Source organism: Podarcis erhardii, assembly GCF_964252035.2.
Source record: "Podarcis erhardii genome assembly, chromosome: 8".
Taxonomy (NCBI): Eukaryota; Metazoa; Chordata; class Lepidosauria; order Squamata; family Lacertidae; genus Podarcis; species Podarcis erhardii.
The window spans coordinates 8044486-8072153 of NC_138499.1; the positions used below are offsets into that span (position 1 = coordinate 8044486).

Below are 27668 nucleotides of genomic sequence, written 5' to 3' on the forward strand. Positions count from 1 at the left end.
CCCTCCGGGGTTGGCGTGCTACTGGGCTTCAGAAAGGCGATTTGTCTTTGTTTCATTTAGGGATCTGACAGAGCTTCACCGACTGCAAGGTTTCGTTGCCAAGCCAGACGAGGTCAAGCTGTGCAGAAGCAGAAGCAGCCTTGGGACTCTATACTAGGGACAGCTGTGTTCAGGGCCCATATTGGACAGAAAGAGCTCTGCTGTGTGTGGTGCTGATTTACTGCAGTGTGTTCTGTGACCATCTGACAATTTAACTGCTTAATGTGTGATTGACTAATATTATGTCCTTGTTGTTGTTTTTTTAAAAAAAATTGACATACTTTTTGAGGGTTTTTTTCTACTCTGAAAATTCAGCTAAATTCAAGATGTTAGCTTGTTTTTGTATACCACAACCGCAGCTAAAATTTTGTTAGCTAAGAATTGGAAAACACAAAAAGTCCCAACAGTGGAGGAATGGCAGATGAAGATGATGGATTTTTTGGAGCTAGCCGACCTGACTGGAAGAGTCCGTGACCAGAAGGAGGAGGATTACCAGAAGGAATGGATGAAATTGAAAGACTATTTAGTTAAATATGTTAAGATAACTTAATTGGAAAAGTTATCTTAAGATAACTTAAGCTTAAGTTATCTTAAGATAACTTAAGCTTAAGTTATCTTAAGTTACCTTCAGCTCTCTATATTGGACAAACAGGCCAGACCTTATGCCAAAGAATAAACGGACATAAATCGGACATCAGGAATCACAAGACAGAGAAACCAGTAGGAGAACACTTCAATCTCCCAGGACATTCTATACAAGATCTCAAAGTAGCTGTTTTACTACAAAGGAATTTCAGAAATAGACTGGAAAGAGAAGCTGCTGAATTACAACTTATCACCAAACTTAAAACCATGGAGAAACCTGGTCTGAACAAAGACCTTGGATTCTTATCTCATTATACATGACAAAGCCATTTTTCACCTTTTCACCCCTTGCTTTTTCCTGTAAGACCTATTACAGTCGTTAAGAGTCGTCAACAGGCTCATCACAGCTATCTGCCAATCAGAAGAAGAAGAAGAAGAAGAGTTTGGATTTGATATCCCGCCTTTCACTCCCTTTAAGGAGTCTCAAAGCGGCTCACATTCTCCTTTCCCTTCCTCCCCCACAACAAACACTCTGTGAGGTGAGTGGGGCTGAGAGACTTCAAAGAAGTGTGACTAGCCCAAGGTCACCCAGCAGCTGCATGTGGAGGAGCGGAGACGCGAACCTGGTTCCCCAGAATACGAGACTACCGCTCTTAACCACTACACCACACTGGCTCTCACCCATTCCCACCACCCTTCTGAGTAATACCCCTCCCCACCTTCTCACTATATAGAAGGGTCTGGAAACTTCTCTTTCATTGTATCTGAAGAAGTGTGCATGCACACGAAAGCTCATACCAAGAACTGACTTAGTTGGTCTTTAAGGTGCTACTGGAAGGAATTTGTTTTGTTTTAATTGGAAAAATTTGCAAATACCAGATAGGCTTAGGATTTAAATATGTAATGTTAGAGAATAAAATGTTTAAAGTTAAAATAAAAAGAAAGAACAATGTTGAATGATTAAGTTAATTTTATGAGAAATCTGGTTTTGGAAAACTGTTACAAAGATATATACTGAAACACAGCCAGAGGGATTAGCAGAAGTCACCTAACAATGTTATGAAGATTGGATTAAGTACAGTTAAGATTTATGTTTGTTTGTTTGTTTAATTTTTTGGGGGGAAATCAATAAAAAAATTGGAAGAAAAAGAAAAGAAAATTCAGCTAAATTCAGGATATCAGAAAGCAAAGCCAGAGTTTTATTTAGTTCATTGCAGGGGCCAGATGTGAATGTGAAGCTTCTTGGCTATGGTTATCAGTCTTGGTCATTAAGACACTCTTTGAATTGTAGTTCTGTGTGGGGAATAGGGATCTCCTCACAGTTCTCAGCAACCTTTACAAACTACAGCTCCCAAGATTCTTTGGGGGAAATCATTACTGTTTAATGTGGCATAATACTCTACCCTCCAACATTTCTCCGATGAAAATAGGGATGCCCTATTCTATACTACTACTACTACTAATAATAATAATAATAATATTAATATTTATACCCCTCCCATCTGACTGGGTTGCCCAGCCACTGTGGGTGGCTTCCCCATGTTATATAAAAACATAAACATTGAAAAAACTTCCCTATGCAGGGCTGCCTTAAGATGCTTTCTAAAGGTCATATAGTTACTGATCTCCTTGATTCAGGTTGCATAACTCCATACCCTCCAACATTTCTCTGATGAAAATAGGGACACTTTGGAGTATCTGTGATATTGCATTAAATGTACAGTGCGGTCAGAAGCAGGGTCACACCACACAACCAAATAAGAATGAAAGAAATGCTAACAGAAACCTGCTAAACTCAGAGAGAGGTGTTGCTTTATTATTTGACAATATAATACGCTTCCCTATGATCCACAGCTGTATAGCTATTGAACAAGTTTGTTTAGTGTGGAGGAAGGAGGAGCAATGGGACTGAACTGGAATATGATATTCCTAATTTCCTTGGCCAGTATGTTTCCCCAAAGGACAACTCTGTGTGTATGAAAAGTGTCAGGACGTCTGGAAAATCTGCTTGGCACTTCCTGGTCCCACTTGTTTGGTTATTTCCCAATAACGGAGCTGTCAGCTGTGCTGCTAAATTTTGCCATCTTCAGGGGAAATGTGGGGAGCCTGGGCCAAGGAAGTGAATATAATTTCCATAAGATTATCAACTTTGCTCTCTAAATTGCAGCCTTATTCATCATGGGCAAAAGGGTGGGTATTTATATCTCTGTAGCTGTGGTGTAATGGATGGAGCATCAAACAAGGACTAGTGGGATGGATATTAGACCAGTCATTCCTTCTTTCTTCCCTTACTTTGCATAGTGGTTGTCAGGAGGCCTGGAAACGATGCCTTATGAAGAACGGCTAAGGGAGCTGGGCATGTTTAGCCTGGAGAAGAGGAGGTTAAGGGGTGATATGATAGCCATGTTCAAATATATAAAAGGATGTCACATAGAGGAGGGAGAAAGGTTGTTTTCTGCTGCTCCAGAGAAGCGGACATGGAGCAATGGTTCCAAACTACAAGAAAAAAGATTCCACCTAAACATTAGGAAGAACTTCCTGACAGTAAGAGATGTTCGACAGTGGAATTTGCTGCCAAGGAGTGTGGTGGAGTCTCCTTCTTTGGAGGTCTTTAAGCAGAGGCTTGACAACCATATGTCAGGAGTGCTCTGATGGTGTTTCCTGCTTGGCAGGGGGTTGGACTCGATGGCCCTTGTGGTCTCTTCCAACTCTATGATTCTAGGATTCTAGGATTCTAGGATTCTAGGATTCTAGGATTCTAGGATACAATGAGAAGAGGTTAACCACATACATCATAGTGGGGAGGTGGAACCTTACCTCCCTACCATCATAGGCCAACTTTGGCAGGTGGGTGGGGCTGTCCACCTGTCAATCACCTGACACCAGTTGATTGGCAGTGCCTGAAGACCCAGCATGAGCTGTGCCTTTACCTGCCCTACATCTTATGTCATATATAATGTTAGTCGTTCTGCTGGTGGGAGTGGCTTCCCTGAAATAGCCTGTTGGGCCAAATGGGCCTGATTAGACCCTTAGGTTGAAGTTCCCCACTACTGATGCACACCACCTTATTATTTCATTGCAGGGGGTTGGACTAGATGATCTGTAGGTTCTTTAAGCTCCACAATTCCATGATTCTAGGAGACGAAAGGGCAGGAGAAGAAAGGAAGGAAGGAAGGAAGGAAGGAAGGAAGGAAGGAAGGAAGGAAGGAAGGAAGGAAGGAAGGAAGGAATACTTTGGGCTTCCATAGTGGATTTATAATGGTGCTATTGAAATAATAATAATAATTTATTATAATTTATTATACCCTGCCCATCTGGCTGGGTTTTCCCAGCCACTCTGGGTGGCTTCCAACAGAATATTAAAATACAATAACCTGTTAAACATTAAAAGCTTCCCTAAACTTGTCATGTTTAATAGACTTTTAATATTTAATAGAAGTAGACAGTAGAGGCATGTGGGACTCAAACCACCTCCTGTTTTTTTCTCAAAGATGGCAAAAGTTTTGTTCTTTCTTTTGTTCTGCAGAGCAGATTTCTGCAAGGCACACTGGTTGCTAAGGAAAATCAAAGTTAACGTACAATATTATGCTGCTCATAAATGACAGTTTCCTTGTTGAGAATAAACAGCCTTGTTTGAAAAACCTTTGTGGCTCTAATATCCAGCCTAACAAAGTTAACACAGCAGCCCTTCATTTCTTATTGACAGAAGCATTAAAGGAATCTTACTTTTTGAAAAGTGAGTTTCTGAATCTGGAGTTTGGAACTAAACAGGAAGGAGACAGTTCTTGAGTGGGTGGACAACGCCTCCCCCATTAGAAGTATGTTTTAAGTCTATAGCTGCTACCAAATTTTAGACATTCTTCCTTAAGCAAAACATCTGAGGAAGTTTGAGTGAAGCCAAGAGTTCCAATAACAGCCTAACTCCAAAGCAGCTTAACTTGTTAGGGATGTGTCAGAAGTGTTACGGAACTGCTATTAGCACCATCCTTGCATTGAGTCCTACCCCTCTCTGATTTGTAATATAAGTTATCCTATGTCCTCACATAATTATACTGTGTCAAGTCTCCACCCTTGTTAGTTACAGCCAATTAATGTGCCACACACACACATATAGTGTGGTGACATCAAGACCCAGGATGAGCTTAATTACTTTTTTCAGAAGACAAGAACTCAACCCAAGTTTGCTTATTTTTAGGGTGGATCAGCGTGTTCTCTGTAAGTTCTGCTGTAAGACTTCTCCCATAGACATCTGGTTGTCCCTTGTGAGAATACAATGCTAGTGCAGGTGGACCTCTGGCCTGATCCATCACTGCTTTCCTTGGGTTCTATTAATGTAAGGTTTCTCATGTGAGTTCTTTAACAGCTATCCTGTCTATCTATGTTAGCTAGACTTCCACAACAAATTGATCACTGTAGACTGAATTTGACCATGTTCACATGGGCATTTGTTTCACTTCTCCTGATCAGATAAGCTCCTTACCAATAGTTGGATCCTATACATATCCAGTAACATCTGTTGGGAAAAGTGCAAGGTTCCATCCCCTACCAAGTTTTGGGGCTGCACATTCCTTCTAGTAAGGAATTTGCTAACATTAGAATAGATTTTAAAAATATTACTGGCTAGAAGTGAGGGAAGTGTCTGTATTCTGGAAATAAGGTCGTTCTGAGTGGGGATGATACTGTAATTCACTGATGAATAATTTGTGGTCCTCTAGTTGTTGCTGCAATTCAGTTCCCATCAGCCTCAGCTAGAGAAGAGAAGCTATTTTTTGTTCACATTCTAATGCATAGGAACTGAAACACAGTTATCTTGTTAAAATTGTACTTTTGTCAAGTGGTTCTTCAACCAAATGATGTGTACAAAAATGAGCATATATTGGTGAAGATAACATACAGAAATACATTATGTTGGAGGAAGTGCTGGTTTTCCGTGAACTCTTAAAAAAAAAGAAAGAAAAGGAACTGAACTAAAGACTAGACAATGGACAAACTCAGTGAAACTGAAATTGATAGATTTCCCCATCCCTAGCCCAAACCAGTGCAGCCAATGGTCAGTATGGTGGGAATCGTATTGCGTGGACAGGCGGAGTCCCCAGATCCCGTGCGGTCCCCCCCCCGTCATGTGGAATAACGACTCAAGACAACGTGCTATGGGATTAAATTGGCCACAACTTTATTAAATTTCAAATGTGGGTAGACCTTGGCTCAGGCATTGGGCGTTCTCCCTCCCCAGTTGGGGGACCTAGGGAGCATCAGGGTTATCCAGTGTGTGTGTGGGGGGGTGGGCCGGCTCTGGAGAACATATGTTCAAGCAGAGATAGTCGCCCCTGTTATGCCGCCGCCGCAGTGGAGAGCAATGACGACCTTTCGGCGTACGGTCAAAGCCTCCCTTCAGAAACCCCTTTAACGGGGAACCCTGGTATCGCCACCGCAAAGAGGAAGATGGACTAAAGGATTCCGCCCAAGGCCTGATACCGCCAAAGTTGTGACGTTTTGCTACGGGAAAGGCGAAAGCTGCCAATGCAGGGAAATTCCTTTCCGGCCCTTTAACAGCGACCTTAACGTAGCAGCGCCCGCATATCTGTGGAGACAGGTTAACCTGCAAAACCTATGAAGAAACGTTAACCTGCAAAATAAGACATTAACTGAGGGTGGGTAGGGTGGGAGAAGCTCTGGAGCCAAGTGAGGATTCCAGGTAAGATCCTCCCTCTATTGTGTGGGCAGGTAATCCCTCCCCTACCTGGCCTGGTCTCCTTGGCAACGCTTCCCCCAGGTGGGATTGGACAACTGACTGAGGTAGGCAGAGACCTCCAGGTATCCCATGTGAGGGAAGGCAAAGCCAAGCCTATGCTGTTGGAGCCGCTCCAGATCTAGGGGCTGCACGCGTCCACGCAAAGGGCGCCCCCCGTTTTAGGCGGGGAGCAGTCACTGCAGAAACTTCAGGAGAACTATAGATTCTCCTCCCCTTCTATGGTTTCCAGCTAAAATTATAGCTCTGATTGTTACTGCAAGTTTGCTTTTTGAGCTGATGAATTATGAATTCCCTTGAAGAGTATGTGTTTGCCGAAGAACGGGGGGGGGGGGGGAGGCAAATGCCCATTAGCAATGTATCCATTACCCCAAGCTTCTTATATTTCTCTTGTAATCTCCTTTGGTTTATTCTGGTAAAACCTGACAGCTACACATGTCTGACATTCATTGCAGTCCAGTTCCCGAAGGAGGTTTTCTCCCCCCCCCCTTTTTTGACAGATGAAGGCTTACTGTTGAAAGGAAACAAAAAAACAAAGCAAATCTGCAAAGAAAGTCCTAGCTAATACAGGAGAAGGGCACTGGGTTTTGTTTGTTTGTTTTAGTAAAGATTATAGGTTTAGAGATAAAAACATTTCATACTGCAACAGGAGGAGGGAAAATATTCAGACTTTTACAGATGAAAATAGGGACCTTTGTGTACTGCTAACACCCTAGTTTTTCACATAACTGATTCCTCTTTGGGATCATCCATTTCACACTGTGGAATAATATTCTTAGTCTTCTCTATTCATCAGCTGAATAGTAGTAATTTAGAGGTAGACAATGCAGTGCCCCCTAACCATCGTTTCTGACCATTGACCATGATGACTGACACTGATGGCTGAGTTTAACTGATGGGATTTGGCATTCTTTCACAATTTTGATGGTTTTAGAATAGGATTATACAAATTTATAGAGAATAAGGCTTTCAAGGGCTACATAGTAAAATTACTATTACAGTGGTACCTCGAGTTACATACGCTTCAGGTTACAGACTCTGCTAACCCAGAAATATTACCTCGGGTTAAGAACTTTGCTTCAGGATGAGAACAGAAATTGTGCTCCGGTGGCACGGCGGCAGCAGGAGGCCCCATTAGCTAAAGTGGTGCTTCAGGTTAAGAACAGTTTCAGGTTAAGAACGGACCTCCTGAACGAATTAAGTACTTAATCTGAGGTACCACTGTATTATTATGGAATAGGATGTGCCTATTTTCTTTGGAGGAATGTTGGAGGGTATGCATCAGTGTTTTGGGGGAAAATGGCCTCTATATTATGGGAGGGGGCAAGTTTTGTGTGGAAAAGCAATGATGTGGTTTGGAAGATATGAAGAGAGAGATGATGTGTTCTTAGAATCATAGAATTGCAGAATTGTAGACCCCGAGGCTCATCTAGCAGGAAACTCAGCTAAAGCATCCATGACAGATGGATCCATGTTGATTAAGGGCAACTGAATGGGACAAGGCTTTTCTTTTTGGGGGCTCTGATGTGGTAGGGGTAGTGAATTTGCTTATTTGTAGGAATGCCTGCTGTTTCTTATGATATCCTCACAATATTGACCTTATTGACAAAAGTATAATTAGAGCATAAGCAGAAGAAAGCAGCAGATAATAGCAAAAATGCAGTAAGAGAATTTTGGGGAGCGAAGAAAGGTCATATTAATTTCACTCAAGCCTGCAAAACCCATTTGATTCCAGCTGCCAAGTCTGACTGGAGGGACCAGAAAAGGCCTTTAGATGCTCATAATCAGTGGAGCATTCTACTGATCTGGTCTTCTGCTGAACCACTGCAACATTCTGGGCCTTTTTGTTTTGCTGCTCAATTTTTGTCTGCGTTCTGTGCTGAAGGCAGAAGCAAGCCAAATGACAATAGCAGATGCTGGCCTGCCTCGCCTTTAATTTTGCCTCTGGAAATAGCACTTAGACTGGAGCTCCAGCTGGCACTGATTGATGCGCTGCCCGATTGGCACTCGTTCTGTACAGGCACAAGTGGCTGAGCTGTGAAACTTACAGGCTTAGATTTTATAGGAAGGCACTCAGTCACTGTAATTGTTTGTCTGTTCCCTATAATTTACAGCAGACGAAGCGGTGATAAAACACTAGCTGGTTTTAGGTGAGCATGAGTGGTTTCATACCATCTTCTGATTTCTGTTAACGTGACCTTAGCTATTCAGCTAAAAGTTACTGAAAGTTGCTGTTCTTTTCTTCCTGCTTTTGTGAGTGCAAGTGATGTTTTTCTGCAGTAAATAATCAGGTGTATAATTTACACTCTAGGTGCCGTGCAAGACATGCAACAATGTTTGTAAGTACAGGAACATTGCTGCCTGAGGACAGCACACTTAAGATCTTGGCACAAGAGGTTTTATCAATATTAGCACAGAGTCACCACTTAAATTGGGCAAACCAAATTCATAGTTCCTTCTGACTGTGAATGCTGCATTTTTACCCTGTATGTTTTAATAATACATATACAAAATGGCATGAAAGTTGAAGGTTGTATCCAACACAGTCAGCACAAGGATTCACACTTGTGCAATGAACCATTCTCTGCTTATTCTCCAAATCTGTTCTAGGGGTTCCCTCAACCCTCCAGAACAAGTTTGGGGAGGGTATGAGGGGGAATGAGAAGTCCTGTTGAACAAATAGAAATCCTTGTGCTGATGGGACAAGGTAGTTGAATACCACCCTAAGTACACAATAAGAATAATAAAATGTACTGTATCTAAGAACCCCATCATGGTGACAACAACCTGTATAGGTGTAAAATATCAATGCACAGCTGTTTTCAAGGTATTGGACTGTGAGCTTCCAGGGGGCTGCAGTATGGGGAAGAAAATGGAGGAATCGGACAATGGCAATGCCAATTCCCTCTTAAACATTTTGTCAAGGAGCCAAAGGTAATTCAACCATAATGTCACAAAATAGCAAACAAGCTTTCAAGTCCTGAGAAATCTTCATTAGGCTGGATGTTACTCCTGTAGTCTGCTTTTAGCTTGTAGACTACAGTGATACCTCGGGTTAAGTATTTAATTCATTCCAGAGGTCTGTTCTTAACCTGAAACTGTTCTTAACCTGAAGCACCACTTCAGCTAATGGGGCCTCCCACTGCTGCCGTGCCGCCAGAGCACGATATCTGTTCGCATCCTGAAGCAAAGTTCTTAACCCGAGTTACTATTTCTGGGTTAGCGGAGTCTGTAACCTGAAGCGTATGTAACCCGAGGTACCACTGTAATGAAGAATTTTGTGGCATCTTGCTTGATCAGGTATTGCCCTAATGCATATTTTATATAGTCGTACCTTGGTTCTGGAATGCCTTGTGACCTGAATGTTTTGGCTCCTGAACACCGCAAACCCGGTGTTCCGGTTTGCAAACGTTTTTTGGAAGCCAAATGTTCTACATGGCTTCCACGGCTTCTGATTGAGTGCAGGAAGCTCCTGCAGCCAAGTGGAAGCCATGACTTGGTTTTCAAACGTTTTCTGAAGTCAGACCGACTTCCGGAACAGATTCATTCGAGAACCAACATATGACCATACTTATACTAATGTCATAACCTTCCAACATTTTCCCAAAGAAAATAGGGATGTCCTATTCCACAAGGATACTTTTACTATTTATACTCCACACATCTTACTGGGTGGCCCCAGCCACCCTGGTCAGCTTCCAACATATATAAAAACATAATAAAATATGAAACATTAAAAAACAGCTTCCCTATACAGGATTGCCTTCAAACAGCTTGGGGGTTGGATAACTCCATACCCGCCAACATTTTTCCAATGAAAATAGGGACACCCTAAGGAAAAGTGGGACGTTCTGGGATCAAATCAAAAACTGCAATGGCTTCTCTAAATCAGGGACGTCCCTGGAAAATAGGGACACTTGGAGGATCTGTAATGTTGTCAAAAAGGGCCCCAGGGCATGATTTAGGTTTGATGAGGCCCTAAGCTACTGAAGGTAATGGGGCCCTTTATATGTGATATTTTAGGTTGCAGACTAGCAGGTGATGCCCATTACTTACATAATAGTACACAACACAACATAAAACACTGTTGCTGTATGTAGGTTTTATTTTATTTGTTTTTTATCTTATATTTTGGAAATGTACATCCAGGTTTTTTTTCCTTTAATTTTTTTTTGGGGGGGCCCAAGAGAGTGGGCCCATAAGCTATAGCTTTTTATCTTATATGTAAATCCGGCAATGGCAGGGCCCCCTTGTTGTGTGTGTGTGTATGTGTGTGTGTGTGTGTGTGTGAGTGAGAGAGAGACAGAGAGACAGAGAGAGAGAGAGCCTTGGTTTGGAGGAGAATCATAGCATTATGTAGAAGAGAATAAAGGTAAAGGGACCCCTGACCATTAGGTCCAGTCGTGACCGACTCTGGGGTTGCGGCGCTCATCTCGCTTTATTGGCCGAGAGAGCCGGTGTACAGCTTCCGGGTCATGTGGCCAGCATGACTAAGCCGCTTCTGGCGAACCAGAGCAGCGCATGGAAATGCCGTTTACCTTCCCGCTGGAGTGGTACCTATTTATCTACTTGCACTTTGACGTGCTTTCGAACTGCTAGGTTGGCAGGAGCAGGGACCAAGCGACGGGAGCTCACCCCGTTGCGGGGATTCAAACCGCCAACCTTCTGATCAGCAAGTCCTAGGCTCTGTGGTTTAACCCACAGCGCCACATTGTCTCAAATTTAGCTTGTAAGTCATTTAGGGAAACACATTGCTAGCTTTAAATGGCTGAGTTTCCTGAAGCTGCATTTTTGCTTCACTCTACAAAAGCATTTTTATTAGAATAAGTCACCAGTGAGAAACAAAGAGGAAACTGTCACTTTGTGTTGTCACATTCTCTATAGAAATGGATTGTATGAAGTCAGTAAATTCAGACACCTGCTAAGAGGTATGCAGTGACCTGTCAGAGCACAGAGTTGAAATGGCTAGTGCATTGGAAAAGGTATGAATGGATGTAGCTGCCTAATCCTCTGTCAGACCAATGGGCTGCCTAGATCAATACTGAGTATTCTGACTGGTAGTTGCTCTTCAGGGTTCCAGGGAGAAGTAGTTCCTAATACACGATGTCTGAGATTTTTCTTTAAACTGAGATGCTGAAGAATGTGGATGTAGTCTACCACTGATCTACGGCCTCTCCCTCCAAGTAGCACCCCTTGCACCCCAGATGCATGACCAAAGCTGGGATCTGGAAGGAAACAATGGGCTCATTATTCCTGCCCCTGATCTATGGGGAATACCAGACAACACAAAGCACAAAATAGAATCATAGAATCATAGAATGATAGAGTTGGAAGAGACCACAAGGGCCATCGAGTCCAACCCCCTGCCAAGCAGGAAACACCATCAGAGCACTCCTGACATATGGTTGTCAAGCCTCTGCTTAAAGACCTCCAAAGAAGGAGACTCCACCACACGCCTTGGCAGCAAATTCCACTGTCGAACAGCTCTTACTGTCAGGAAGTTCTTCCTAATGTTTAGGTGGAATCTTCTTTCTTGTAGTTTGGAACCATTGCTCCGTGTCCGCTTCTCTGGAGCAGCAGAAAACAGCCTTTCTCCCTCCTCTATGTGAAATCCTTTTATATATTTGAACATGGCTATCATATCACCCCTTAACCTCCTCTTCTCCAGGCTAAACATGCCCAGCTCCCTTAGCCGTTCCTCATAAGGCATCGTTTCCAGGCCTTTGACCATTTTGGTTGCCCTCCTCTGGCCAATTCCCCAGTATCAATTGGTCTCACCTAATAACCCAACTGAGCTCGCTGTCAATCCTTCCAGTTAATTAAAGGCCACAAGACCTTGAGCTGAATCTTGTAAGCTTCAGTGTGTGCTGCCTCAGAGGCCCATACGTCTCCATAGCAATGACCTCACCTCTGCCTCTATCGGTGTCTGGCCTCCTGTTTCTCATCACCCTTCATTTCCTCAGATCAATTCCAGTTCCCGCTCCTTCGATGGCCAGCTGGTAGGGACAAGGAACTTGTGTGCCTTAGATCAGCGCTTGTTAGGAGGGAGGAGGCTTGTTTCTCTTGGCGCTGGCTACTTGAGCTTGCGTTGGAGGGGAGGAAACTGTCTCACGTTGAGGTGGAATGTTTGAGAGACTGAATTTTTGTCCCCCATGTCTCAGGTGCAAATGGGGAACGGGTCTGTTTTGGTTTCCTGTTCAGTTTGATCCTTTCTGGTCTGAACGTTCCACCCCGAAATATACAGTGGTACCTCAGGTTACAGATGCTTCAGGTAAACAGACTCCGCTAATGCAGAAATAGTACCTCGGGTTAAGAATTTTGCTTCAGGATGAGAACAGAAATCGCATGGTGGCAGCGCCGCAGCAGCAGGAGGCCCCATTAGCTAAAGTGGTACCTCAGGTTAAGAACAGTTTCAGGTTAAGAATGGACCTCCAGAACGAATTAAGTTCTTAACCTGAGGTACCACTGTACAAACTGAAACATATCTGTTCTTTGAAACTCACAGTTCTCCAAATTTTATGGTGTGGTTCTCTAACCAGAAACCATGTCCAAAGATGAGTAGATTAGGGGAAAGTATATATATATATATTAGTGGAAATATATATATTAGTGAAATGAACCTACCAACATCACACTGAGGTCCAGCTCTGAGGGCCTTCTGGCGGTTCCCTCACTGTGAGATGTGATGTTACCAGGCAGAGGGCCTTCTCGGTAGTGGCACCCACCCTGTGGAACTCCCTCCCATCAGATGTCAGGGAAATAAACAACTATCTGAATTTTAGAAGACATCTGAAGGCAGCCCTGTTTAAGGAAGTTTTTAATGTTTGATATTTTATTCTGTTTTTAATCTGTTGGGAGCTGCCCAGAGTGGCTGGGGAAACCCAGCCGGATAGGTGGGGTATAAACAACAACAACAACAGAGGAAATTACTTGCAAATATATATATATATGCAGGCTAGGCAAAATGTTTGTAAGGACTTAAACAAAAACAACAAACTTAAAGTCCTTTGTAAGGACTTAAACAAAAACAACAAATATATATATATGCAGGCTAGGCAAAATGTTTGTAAGGACTTAAACAAAAACAACAAACTGATGCAGAAATGCCGAGGACTCAGTTTAATATTGGCAAAATAGAAACTGAACTAGGTTTATCCACCCCGAGTCTCAGGGGGACTGTTTATAGACATGTCACTGGATGACACATCTGCACGCCCATTAAAATGTGGCACAGGAAACCGGAGTTGTCATATAGTCCGTGCTTGTAATGCAGAATGATGGCATCTGCAGAAAGAGCTATTCTTGAACACTTACATGTGGTAAGGGCAGGGATAGAAGGATCAGGCTGGGGAGACAGTCTCCACCATTCCTCCTCTGACAGCATCAAGCTTGGGGGGAAGGTTGTGTAAATGAAGCAAGGATTCCACCTTCCATCAAATACCCATTGGACTCGTAGGGCTGAAACTTAATCCTCAGCGGGGGAAAAGCCCAGCTTCGTATGGTACATGGGAACACTAATTGCTCAGTGCACCTCTAATAAAGAAAACTCTTTTTTTCCCAATCACTCTCTTTTTAAAGTTTTTTTTATTCAAAATTAAAACAAGACATATTATCCAAAAACATATCATCCTTCTTTCCCCCCATTTTCCCCCCTCCCCCCACCCTCCCACACAAAACCCACCCACACCCACCCCCCGACTTCCCTCAGTTCCAGTCTTTGGTTTCTCTGAGACTGCTGTTTTCGGCGTGTTACAAAGTTGTATAGATCCTCAAACTATTTAGCTGATTATTATCAATAAAAAGTTTGTGAATGTTTATTCAAAACATGCCAAGGTGTCCAGTTCACTTTGTTGCATCTTCAGATACTTTGTAAAGGGTTCCCATTCATCTTTAAAGTCACAGTTATCCTTGTCCCATAGCTTATATGTCAGTTTTGCCAGTTCTGCATAGTCCTTCAATTTTTTTTGCCATGATTCTTTAGTTGGGGTTTCTTCAGTCTTCCATCCTTGTGCTACCAGAACTCTCGCGGCCATTGTCGCATACATGAAGATGTTTTCCAGCTTTTTTGGCAGGTCTTTCCCTACAATCCCCAGCAAAAATGCCTTGGGTTTTTTAACAAATGTTAAATGGAACATTTTCTTCAATTCATTGCATATCATTTCCCCCCAAAAAATAATTACATTACAATCCCACCACATATGATAAAATGTCCCTTCCTTTTCCTTACACTTCCAACATATATTTTAACTAGTTTTGTACATTTTTCCTAACTGCACTGGTGTTGTGTACCATCTAAGAAAACTCTTTTTTCAATGAGGAAAAGACTGGAAGGAAAAACTATGCTGGAAATAAGTGTGTTTGTGTGTGGAAAGCCTGTGCTCAGCTGGTGTTCCATTTGGGGTGTTTTATGATGCTTTCTTGCTATTTGCAATTGATATGTCGCCGCCTGTTGCTGTGCCTTCTTCCTGCCCGGGTGAGTCATCAGGCAAGCATGTTGTCTGCTTTGGTGATTGATCCCATTCTTAAGGATTGCCTTGCAGCCAAAGGAGGTCAGTGGACAGGGCTGTAAACAGCCCTATAAAATACATGGAAATTCTGAGAGTGACCTCATCTAGACGTCCGAAAGGCACTTGGAAATAAGTGAAGAAGTGACCTGCCACCCTAAAGAGGCAGGTCCTTCTCATCTTCTTCCACCTTACCAGCTTCCTGACTGCTAATGCATATTGATAACGACTGATAAAGGACTCTTCTCCCTTGAAGGTTTTTAAGCAGAGGTTAGATGGCTCTCTGTCATGGATGCTTTAGCTGAGATAACTGCATTTCAGGATTAGATGACCCTCGGGTTCCTTCCCAACTCTGATTCCATGATTCTATGACTTCATGAGTTCAGGCATAGAATCATAGAATTGTAGAGTTGGAAGGGACCCTGTGAATCTTCACCCAACTCCCTGCAATGCAGGAATATGCAGCTGTTGCATATAGGGATGGTTATCAGCACCATGCTCTAACCGACTGAGCTATCCAGGTCATGTGCAAGACATCACTACTATAGTGGTACCTTCGTTTACAACTTAATCTGTTCCAGAAGTCCATTCTTAAACCAAAGCATTCTTAAACCAAGGCGTGCTTTCCCATAGCAGTGGGGGACTCAATTTACAAACGGAACACACTCAACAGGAAGTGAAACATGTTCTGCTTCCAAGGCAAAATTCACAAACCAAAACACCTACTTCCAGGTTTGCAGCGTTCTTAATCGAAGTTGTGTATAAACTAAGTTGTTCTTAAACCAAGGTCCCACTGTACTCATGCTTCAAGGCAGAACTCAACTCGGAGACAGGCATGGCTGCCAGATACTCAGGTTGGCAGTAACAGGGTTGTGATGGCCTGAGTTTGCCTTCCATCCCCTAGCATTTTCCATACATGCTGAGCAGGTGCAGGCCATTTATTTGTTTGCTTAAAACATCGTCTTCTTTTTTTAAACTTTGCTCTCAGCCAGAGCAGGCTGTGAAACCTCCTTCGTGCTTGTGCTTATGCAAAGAGAAAATAAGTCAGACTGAACCGTGACCAAAGGCCTGGTGGAACAGCTCTGTCTTGCAGGCCCTGCGGAAGGATGTCAAATCTCACAGGGCCCTGGTCTCTTGTGAGAGAGCGTTCCACCAGGCTGGGGCCATGGTTGAAAAGGCCCTGGCTCTGGTTGGAAGCAGTTGGTCCTGGCGAGTATTAACCGCTTTCAATTTTAACCTGAGGGTTGTCATTTGTCCAGTTTTAACTTTAACTTTAACTTATTTGAATTAATGTTGGGATGCATTTTAATCGATTGATTGCTTGTTTTATGCATATTGCATTATTTATATGATGTTAGCTGCTCTGAGCCCGGCTCTGGCCAGGGAGGGCGGGGTACAAATAAAAATTTATTATTATTATTGCCTTCTCTGTGTCAACTTTTTGATCATAAGTTCCTGAGGGTAGGGGCCTTCCTTCCTTCCTGTCTTAACTCTATAAAGAGCAACCCACATTCAGGGTATTCCTGAATTATCCTCGAATTGGAAGAGCTATTTGACGGTGTCCTCTATATGACGGTGTCCTCTATTTCAGGAGTGGGGAGCCCTTGTTGTTGCACTGTAAGTCCCATCATCTCTCACCATAGGAGCCAACTACCTAGGGGCCGTGGGGGCTTCGGCCCCCCACAATAAAATATTTGAGGGGGCCAGAGACCCCCCTCCCAAAGTTGATGGGCATTCCCAATCAAATTGTGTGTGCATGCTGCATCATATGATTATTATGTGGGGTAGGGCTTACCTGGGCTCCCACAATATTTTATTCAAGTTGGCACCCCTGCCCCGGACCATTAGCCATACTGGCTAGGGTTGATGAGAACTGGAGTCTCTCCACCCTAAGGTGTTTGAAGGCCAATCCAGTCTATGTTCTGTTGAAAGTACCAGAAGACTGGAGAAGAGAGCCCTTGAGTTTGTCTATCAATAGCAGCTGGACAGCAGATTGATCCAGTGCACGTCACAGTTGCCCTCCCCCATAATGAGATGTATTATATTCCTATCATATTCCTTATTTCTAAATTTTCATCTATACATATAAATCAGCATATTCCATGCAAATTTTGTCATCATTTTGGGGGGATGAATTTCCTCTTTTCTCTCAATGTGTAATTGGCCAGTCTACTAATAATCAACATCATCAATGATAGCCTTCACCCCATTGGGAAAAGCAGGTGAATGTTAGATCCCACTAAGCAGACATTCTAATAAATACAGCTCTATGTTCTGGACATTTCTTGACAATGTGGCAAAAGTGCTATTTTGCCCCTCACATTTGCGGAAATGCGGTTAAGAGCAGCCTGCTGTGCAGCCTCGAGCTGGATTCATCCACCCACGGTAACTTGGTGCAGTTGGTTGATGTTTCCCATATGCTAACAAAATGCCTACAGCTGTTGGGATAATAGAAGTGATTTATCAGCAGCAGCTTCCAAAGCATCCAGCTGGCCCATTTAATAATGGCTTTCCTGGTCTAAGAGATACCTGTAGCCAGCAAATCTGTCTTGGTGCCAGGGTTATTTTTTTTTATTTTTTTAATTATTTGGATAACTTTTGTGTTGAGCAAAGGCTCTTTGCAAAGACAGAGAAAAAGGAGAGGAAGAAAGATGGACCCTATTGACAAAGAGCACATAGGGATTATGGGAAAATGATAGTGTCACAATGGCAAGATAGGGATAGTCAATTCATAGAATCATCTAACCTGTTTCTTACATGGCTACTCATTAAAACCTCAGGAAATAATTTACTTTGCCAATCTCTTACTGTTGGGATAGTGGTTGATTTCCAATTTTGTATTATTTGAATACTCAGAATTGGCAAAATTAACACAAAACATTAGAGACCAGAAAGAAACAAAGTTTATTAAAGAATGGAACAAATTCATAACCTATATTGAAATAGATTTAAAAAATCCAAAGATCACAGTAGGCTTAATATAACCCTTCGACATACAAAAGTTTTAAAGAAAAACTGTGGGGGAAAATGTATTACATAACCCAAAACTGAGGTGGAGGGAAGTCAATAACTTACATGTTTGTCTTTGTTTTTGTTTCTTCTCATAATTAAGTTGTGTTGTTCTTATTATTGGGGTTTTTTTGTGAAGAATTTATTTTCTGTACATTTGTGTGTATATGTGTGTATGAAAATTAATAAAGATATTTTTTTTAAAAAAAAAAAAAAAACCTTAGGAAATAAATTGGGATCCCTGGAAATAGATGGTGTTGTTGGTTCACAACTTCCACTGTGGAGGCTGACTTTTTTTAGGGAAACCGGGGGAATGCCACACTGATCACTGTGGTCCACTTTCCTTCCTTCCTTCCTTCCTTCCTTCCTTCCTTCCTTCCTTCCTTCTTCTTTGCAACCTGTTCAGGAGGTAGCACTGCCGGTCAGCTTTCTGCTTCTTAGTCTCCATGATTTTCATTGATTTTCCATTGTTCATTAAATAACTCTGCTTGGTCCATTTTCACCGTTATTCAGAAATTAGCCTTTGCTCTAGGGAAAAACAGCTTAATGTTTTCATACGTGCTTAGCTGGGGGAAAGCAGAAAGAGCAATCAGGAGACACAATTCCAAAATATTTAAAAAAAGTAGCAGCTGTTGAAAGGATATAACAGTATTAAAATCAGATCAGAGTCTCTGTCGCACGTTCTCTAGCAATTAGCAACCAGGCAGAATGCACCTAAATTCTCTGACATCCATAGTAGAGGTACTCTTATTTCAAATGTAGATGGTTCCTGGCCACTACAAACAAGCTTGCTATGTGTAGGGTAACATATACAGTATGCTAGTAGTGGCAGTGTTATGGACAATTGTATAGATTACTTTTTGGAACCCCATACAATTCTGACTGCCAGAGAGAGCTTGACTGCCAGAGAGAGCTTGTAGGGCAGCAGCTGAAGAAGGAGCAAAAAGGGTTTTCTCGTGTGTGTGTTTCTTGTGGCTGATTAGCTGCTCTCCCTGTGCAAAGGTCAGAGGGGGCAGGGTTTCTGTTGAGGTAGGTGATTAGCTGTGGGAGGAGCTTATCAGAGCTTGTAGGGCAGCGGCTGAAGAAGGAGCAAAAAGGGTTTTCTCCTGTGTGTGTTTATTGTGGCTGATTAGCTGCTCTCCCTGTGCAAAGGTCAGAGGGGGCAGGGTTTCTGTTGAGGTAGGTGATTAGCTGTGGGAGGAGCTTATCAGAGCTTGTAGGGCAGCGGCGCGCGCCTAGCGGCACGCGCAATTTGATCTATCTTTAGATTTAGGGGAGCTAGTCTCAAACGTTTGTTGGGGGAGACCTAGGGTTTTTTTGGGGGGGGGAGTTACTTGTCCTGTCTGCACGCTTCTTATGATGGAGGACCACTGCAGCCAGCCCCAACGACACGTTCTCAAGATGGAGAGTGAGGGAACAGCTGCAGTCGCCTGCGGTTCCTGCACAATGTTTGCCATCTTGCCAAAGGTTGCAGGCAGCTTTACCTGCAGCAATTGCATGTTGATTGCCCTCTTAAAAGACAAAGTCCAGCAACTGGAGGAACGCGTGTCTACGCTCCAAAGAATTAGAGAGCTGGAGCTCTTCTTGGAAGCAACAGAGCACACCGTCTCCACCAAGGAGGAGACAGGGGACTCCCCTGAGAAGGAGGCTAGTTCACCAACACAGGAGCCAGATATATGGAGAAACGTGACTCAAAGAAGTAGGAGGCCCAGGGTTCGCTCTGATTGTTTAGAAATACACAATCACTTTGAGGTCCTCTCCCCTAGAATGGAAGACGAAGAGCAGACTCCATTTGAGGATCTCTCCCTCGTTACAGTCGATCAGGTATATGAAGACGAGCAACAAAGTCAGTCCTCAGGGAATGTGCAGGCGACCTTGGAACGGACAGATCACGGAAGAACCCCGACCAAACCTAAGAAGAGGCATGTAGTGGTGATAGGGGATTCCCTACTGAGGGGAACAGAAGCAGTGATCTGTGGGCCTGACAAGATGTCTCGGGAAGTGTGCTGTCTCCCCGGGGCTAAGATCCAAGATGTAACTGAACGACTGCAAGGAATCATAAAACCCACTGACAAATACCCCTTCCTCTTGGTTCATGTGGGAACCAATGACACTGCAAGCAATAGCCTCCAGAAGATCAAAAGGGACTATGAGGCTCTGGGCAGGAAATTGAAGCAATTAAATGCACAAATTGTCATCTCATCTGTCCTCCCAGTTGAACGACGTGACCCAGGGAGAGAGAGAAAAATAGTGGAAGTGAACAGCTGGCTTCGCAAATGGTGTAAACAGGAACGGTTTGGATTCTTGCAGTTTCTTGAAGATGGACTTCTGGCAAGAGATGGGCTGCACCTCAAAAAGCCCAGAATTAAGTTTAAGATATTAACAGATGCGAAAGAAAGAGGTGGCTTTGCCCTGCCAGACTTAAAGCTGTACTATGAAGCCGCAGCTTTCTGCTGGCTAAAAGATTGGCTACTTCTCGAAGACACTGACGTGCTGGATTTGGAAGGTTTTAACAATGCTTTTGGTTGGCATGCATACTTATGGTATGACAAAGTTAAGATCAATAAGGCCTTTAAGAACCATATTGTCAGGAAAGCACTGTTCAATGTCTGGACGAAATATAAAGACTTATTGGAAAACAAAACTCCAAGGTGGCTCTCACCTCTGGAGGCTAAGGCCCGAAAAAGACCCAATATGGAGGCCAAATGGCCAAAATATTGGGAATTATTAGAAAAAGATGGAGACAATTGGAAATTGCAGAGTTTGGAGAAAATGAAGGATAAGGTGCGAGACTGGTTACATTATGCTCAGATTAAAGAAGTTTTTAAAAATGACAAAAAGTTAGGGTTCCAGGTGGAGAAATCGAAGTTAGAAACAGAATTGTTAGAACCCAAAACCAAGGTACTATCTAGAATGTATAACTTGCTGCTAAAATGGAACACACAAGACGAAATGGTTAAATCGGCTATGATAAAATGGGCACAGGATATTGGGCATAACATTATGTTTGAGGACTGGGAAAGGTTGTGGACCACTGGGTTGAACTTCACTGCATGTAATGCTCTGAAGGAAAATGTTATGAAAATGATATATAGATGGTACATGACCCCAGTTAAACTTGCCAAAATATACCATTCGTCTGACAATAAATGTTGGAAATGTAAAGAAAATGAAGGAACATTCTTCCACCTCTGGTGGACATGCCCTAAGGTGAAGGCCTTCTGGGAAATGATATACAATGAGCTGAAAAAGGTATTTAAGTATACCTTCACTAAGAAACCAGAGGCCTTCCTTCTGGGTATTGTCGGCCAGAAGGTGTTAAAGAAGGATCGAACATTTTTCATGTATGCAACAACGGCAGCAAGGATTCTCATTGCAAAAAATTGGAAAACTCAAGATTTACCCACACTGGAAGAGTGGCAGATGCAGCTGATGGACTATATGCAACTGGCCGAGATGACTGGCAGAATCCGAGACCTGGGAGAAGAAAAGATGGAGGAAGACTGGGAGAAATTCAAGATGTATTTACAAAAACATTGTAATTTGTTTGAATGTTAAGAAGGATGCTAGATTATAAAAAACTGGCCACCACTAAACTAGATTTAAATTTGATGATAAGTGAGACTAAAGAAAATATAAAAATTTTATTGGAAAAAGTGTTAAATCATATTGGAATGTGTGGACATGAGATTGTAAACAAGCTGATAATTTGTTTGGAAAAATTTTTTTTTTAATGATGTAAATGGGAGAGGGGGACGTGAGGGAGTCCAAAGAAGTGAAGAATTTGTTGTTATAAAAGTAAGATTGTTTTATGTGTGCATTTATATTTTAAAAAAAAAACCTTAATAAATATTTATAAAAAAAAAAAAAAAAAAAGAGATGGGCTGCACCTCACAACGGTTGGGAGGAATGTTTTTGCCAAAAATCTCAGAAACCTCATCAGGAGGGCTTTAAACTGACTAATGTGGGGGAGGAAGACAGTGCTCCTGAAGGTAGGAGTCTATCAATTGATGAAGATGATCATCCAAATGTCATAGACCAAATGGAGCAAACAGCACACAGACCTAGTGGTGGGAGGAAAAAATCCTTAAATAAGAGACACGGGGGAATGATTAATGGACTTCAATGTCTGTACACTAATGCGCAAAGCATGGGTAATAAACAAGATGAGCTTGAGCTCTTGGTACAGCAAACTAAATATGACATAATAGGCATCACTGAAACCTGGTGGGATAAGTCCCACGACTGGAATGTAATAATGGAGGGTTACAATCTATTTCAGAGAAACAGACCAGACAAGAAAGGAGGAGGAGTGGCGTTGTATGTCAGGGATGTGTATACCTGTGAAGAGATCCAAGATTTAGAACCTCAAAGCCAAAGTGAGAGCATTTGGGTCAAAATTAAGGGAGAAAAGAATAACAGGGACCTCATTGTGGGAGTTTACTATAGATCCCCAAGCCAAACGGAGGACATAGATGATGCCTTCCTGGAACAGATGGCCAAGCATGCAAAAGGAAGGGAGATAGTAGTAATGGGGGACTTCAATTACCCGGATATTTGCTGGATGTCAAACTTAGCCAAGAGCATAAGGTCAAACAGATTCCTCACTGGCCTTGCAGACAACTTCATTGTCCAGAAAGTGGGAGAAGCAACAAGAGGAACAGCCATTTTAGATCTGGTCCTAACCAATGTTGATGACCTGGTTAGTGGGGTAGAAGTGGAAGGATCATTAGGCGTGAGTGATCATGCTCTTCTGAAGTTTACTATACAGCGGAAAGGAGCAGCTAAGCATACTAGGACTCAATTTCTTGACTTTAGGAAAGCCGACTTTATAAAACTTAGGGAAGTGCTGGGTGAGATCCCATGGACAGTAATATTAAAAGGAAAGGGAGTTCATGATGGCTGGGAGTTTGTTAAGAGGGAGATAGTAAAAGCACAACTTCAGGCAATACCAATGAGACGGAAACATGGAAGGTGCCTAAAGAAGCCAGGGTGGCTATCTAAAGAACTTTTAACTGAGTTAAGATTAAAAAAGGATGTGTACAAAATATGGAAAAGGGGGGAAACCACCAAAGAGGAATTCAAACAAATAGCCAGCACATGTAGACACAAAGTCAGAAAAGCTAAAGCACAGAATGAACTCAGGCTTGCTAGAGAGGTTAAAAGCAACAAAAAAGGCTTTTATGGGTATGTTCGTAGCAAAAGGAAGAACAAAGAAACAGTGGGGTCACTCAGAGGAGAAGATGGTGTAATGCAAACAGGGGACACAGAAAGGGCTGAACTCCTCAATGCCTTCTTTGCCTCAGTCTTCTCTGATAAAGAAAACAATGCCCGACCTGAAGAATTTGGAGCAAATGATTCAGCAGAGGAAACACAGCCCAGAATAACTAAGGAGATAGTACAAGAATACTTGGCTAGTTTAGATGTATTCAAGTCTCCAGGGCCAGATGAGCTGCATCCAAGAGTATTAAAATAACTGGCAGATGTGATCTCAGAACCACTGGCAGTCATCTTTGAGAATTCCTGGAGAACAGGCGAAGTCCCGGCAGACTGGAGGAGGGCAAATGTTGTCCCTATTTTCAAAAAGGGGAAAAAAGAGGACCCAAATAATTACCGCCCAGTCAGTCTGACATCAATACCAGGGAAGATTCTGGAGCAGATCATTAAGCAAACAGTCTGTGAGCACCTAGAAAGGAATGCTGTGATCACCAATAGTCAGCATGGATTTCTGAAAAATAAGTCATGTCAGACTAACCTGATCTCGTTTTTTGACAGAATTACAAGCCTGGTAGATGAAGGGAACGCAGTGGATGTAGCCTACCTTGATTTCAGCAAGGCATTTGACAAGGTGCCCCATGATATTCTTGTAAAGAAGCTGGTAAAATGTGGTCTTGACTATGCTACCACTCAGTGGATTTGTAACTGGCTGACTGACCGAACCCAAAGGGTGCTCATCAATGGTTCCTCTTCATCCTGGAGAAGAGTGACTAGTGGGGTGCCACAGGGTTCTGTCTTGGGCCCGGTCTTATTCAACATCTTTATCAACTATTTGGATGATGGACTCAAGGGCATCCTGGTCAAATTTGCAGATGACACCAAACTGGGAGGGGTGGCTAACACCCCAGAGGACAGGATCACACTTCAAAACGACCTTGACAGATTAGAGAACTGGGCCAAAACAAACAAGATGAATTTTAATAGGGAGAAATGTAAAGTATTGCACTTGGGCAAAAAAAATGAGAGGCACAAATACAAGATGGGTGACACCTGGCTTGAGAGCAGTACATGTGAAAAGGATCTAGGAGTCTTGGTTGACCACAAACTTGACATGAGCCAACAGTGTGACGCGGCAGCTAAAAAAGCCAATGCAATTCTGGGCTGCATCAATAGGAGTATTGCATCTAGATCAAGGGAAGTAATAGTGCCACTGTATTCTGCTCTGGTCAGACCTCACCTGGAGTACTGTGTCCAGTTCTGGGCACCACAGTTCAAGAAGGACACTGACAAACTGGAACGTGTCCAGAGGAGGGCAACCAAAATGGTCAAAGGCCTGGAAACGATGCCTTATGAGGAACGGCTAAGGGAGCTGGGCATGTTTAGCCTGGAGAAGAGGAGGTTAAGGGGTGATATGATAGCCATGTTCAAATAGATAAAAGGATGTCACATAGAGGAGGCAGAAAGGTTGTTTTCTGCTGCTCCAGAGAAGCGGACACGGAGCAATGGTTCCAAACTACAAGAAAGAAGATTCCACCTAAACATTAGGAAGAACTTCCTGACAGTAAGAGCTGTTCGACAGTGGAATTTGCTGCCAAGGAGTGTGGTGGAGTCTCCTTCTTTGGAGGTCTTTAAGCAGAGGCTTGACAACCATATGTCAGGAGTGCTCTGATGGTGTTTCCTGCTTGGCAGGGGGTTGGACTCGATGGCCCTTGTGGTCTCTTCCAACTCTATGATTCTATGATTCTATGACTCAGCTATACAGCTGCAAATAAAATGTCTTAAGTATGTTTTAAGGGCAATATACAATGTGAAACTAGATGTCGATAGTGAGCTTTATGGAAAATTCAATGTACTTTTTTAAACAGTTCTTTAAAAAGTTCATTTTCAAAGCAGTTTTTATGTTTCTAGCTTGCACCCCAATGAGATTTCATTTTTAAAATGATTTGGGAGAATTTTTCAGTTTTAAGTTCTGAAAAATTGTGGTTCTAGAGATTGATATGTTTTTATTTATTCTTGGGTTGTCTTGGTTTTTTTTTTTTTTTTTTTTTTGCAGTTTGTATTTTAATATGCCTTTGTTGCAAAGTTTAAAATTCTGACTGCAAGAAGGCAAATGAGTGTTAACATACAACAATTCAGCTCCCGCAGATAGTATGCTCTGAAAACTTCCAGAATGAACCTTTGCCTCCAGAATGGGCCCCAATAGATGATTACCACTAATCTGCTGCTAATATTAGAGGCAACAGGTTTATGAATTTTGATTGCTGGGAATCACAAGCAGCGGAGAGCACTTTTTGGACTCCCAGCCTTGTGAGCTTCCCAAAGGCATCTGATTGACCACTGTGAGAATACGATACTTGACTAATTTCCATTTAGAGGCCTTTAATGTAAATCTTTTGTTCCCCTTTTTCTTCTCAGATGTGCTGTGTCCCAGTGTCCACGTAGAAGGAGACAGGTTCAAGCACACCAATGGAGAGACTGATGATATTCCAGGTAATGGGATGCTATCTGCAATTTGCTTGGGGTTGGGAATCTTAGTTTCCATCTTCAGTTGGCCATTGAGAAGTAACCAAATACACTATAGAGCCAGTTAAGGGAGACCAGATCCTCAGGTGGAACATTTGAAGAATTTCAAGAGAAGCTAAAAGCGTTTCAACAGGAGAAGTAACATAGTGAAAGAAGTTAGTCTATGAATAACAAGTACACAGAAAATAGAGTCTTCTGGGCCACATTAAACTTGGGGCATAGGTGGCGCTGTGGTCTAACTTCTTGGGTGTGCCGATCAGAAGGTCGGGAGTTTGAATCCCTGTGATGGAGTGAGCTCCCATTGCTCTGTCCCAGCTCCTGCCAACCTAGCAGTTTGAAAGCATGCCAGTGCATGTAGATAAATAGGTACCGCTGCAGTGGGAAGGTAAAATGGCATTTCTGTGTGCTCTGGTTTCCGTCACGGTGTTCCTTTGCACCAGAAGTGGTTTAGTCATGCCGGCCACATGACCTGGAAAGCTGTCTGTGGATAAACACCTACTCCCTCAGCCTGAAAGTGAGATGAGCGCCACAACCCCATAGTCATCTTTGACTGGACTTAACCATCCAGGGGTCCTTTACCTTTTCACACTTGGCCATGACTGCATGGTTCTGTCCTTGAGGACAGCATCTCCCAGCCCAAGTTACTAACATGGGACCCCATTTTGGAGCTTCTCAATCTAGATTGGGGACCATTAATTTACATCTGCATTGCGATTTATTTTATTTTTTAAATAAATCCACTTGATACCCCTAGGTCCTTTTTTCAAATGCAAATTTCAGATGTGGGCTTCCTATTCCAGAACATAACCATTGTTGGAACTAATATTTAAAGACCGCTCTCCCGATGCAGTTTGTCAGATGTATGAATCCTTAGTTGTCAGATGATTCAATGCACATAGTTATGCATCAGTTATGGGGAACCCGTGTGTCTCCAGACTATATTTCCCATCATCCTTGGCAATTGGCCATGAGGCTGATGAGAGTTTGAGTTCAACAACATATGGAAGTCCATAGGTTCCCTATCTCTGCTGTATAGGGGGAAAATACATTTAAGGGTCACAAAACAAAACAAAAAACACAAACTTATTCAAAAGGATGCCAAGTGAGGGGGGGTGGAACTGTAGGGCTGTGCATTTAACCCCACACTTGATAGTATGTGGCTCCCATTGGCCTTATCCTTACTATCAAATAATTAACAAGGATACATCAAAGACAAGGAACATGATGCACACAGATATCCTTGGAACATGGAACTCCCCATCTCTTAAGAGTTCCAGGTTCAATGGGCACCTAAACATGTAGCCTTTCTTGCCTCACACACCCATGTGTGGATAATGAAGAAGACATTTATAATCCAGATCAGGCTCAGAGGAATGGTCCTGTGCCCTTTTACTCATCTGCATGCAGAAGGTGTGCAGGGGCTATTTTCTGCCAAGAAATGTTCACAAGGACCATAAGGACCATAACTCAGTGATGGAGCAACTACTTTGCATGAGAAGGTCCAAAGTTCAATTCTGCACAGGTAGGTATGGGCAGGATCTCTGTCTCTAATACCCAGTGTGGACAACACTGAGCTAGGTGGAACAATGTCCTGCTTGGTATAAAATGTCTTTGTATACTCCTGTCCTGTGTGTAGGGGTTATTTGTGCTAGCTATTCGCACAACCATGCTAGTTTTGCTATGTTAGTGTAGCATCCGTAGTCAGTTTTCTCAGAGAGTTTTCTTTTCTGACATACAGTGTTACCTCGGGTTACAGACACTTCAGGTTAACCCAGAAATAGTACCTCGGGTTAAAAACTTTGCTTCAGGATGAGAACAGAACTACCCCCAAACTTCACACTGGCTCCTTCAAAGGGGATCATAATCCCACTCAGAACAGGGAACTTGCCAATTTCCAAAACATGGGGAACCCCTCCCCACCCAAAGAGCCCCCATTGTCCTCCAATTCAAACACAGTTGATCAGCCCTCATCCAGACCACTACTGCATCAAGACACTGGTTCAAAGTTTTCACAGTCTTTCCCAATTCATATCTTATGGGAA

General features: G+C 42.8%; 1 protein-coding gene across 1 annotated transcript in view; it reads left to right on the top strand.

Moving 5' to 3' along the window:
- COL22A1 (collagen type XXII alpha 1 chain) overlaps positions 1-27668 on the top strand; it is a 196442-nt gene that overhangs the window by 47098 nt on the left and 121676 nt on the right. The window contains exon 4 of the mRNA XM_081873968.1: positions 25519-25593. Coding sequence (XP_081730094.1) covers positions 25519-25593 — 75 coding nt within the window. The remainder of the gene's footprint in view (positions 1-25518; positions 25594-27668) is intronic.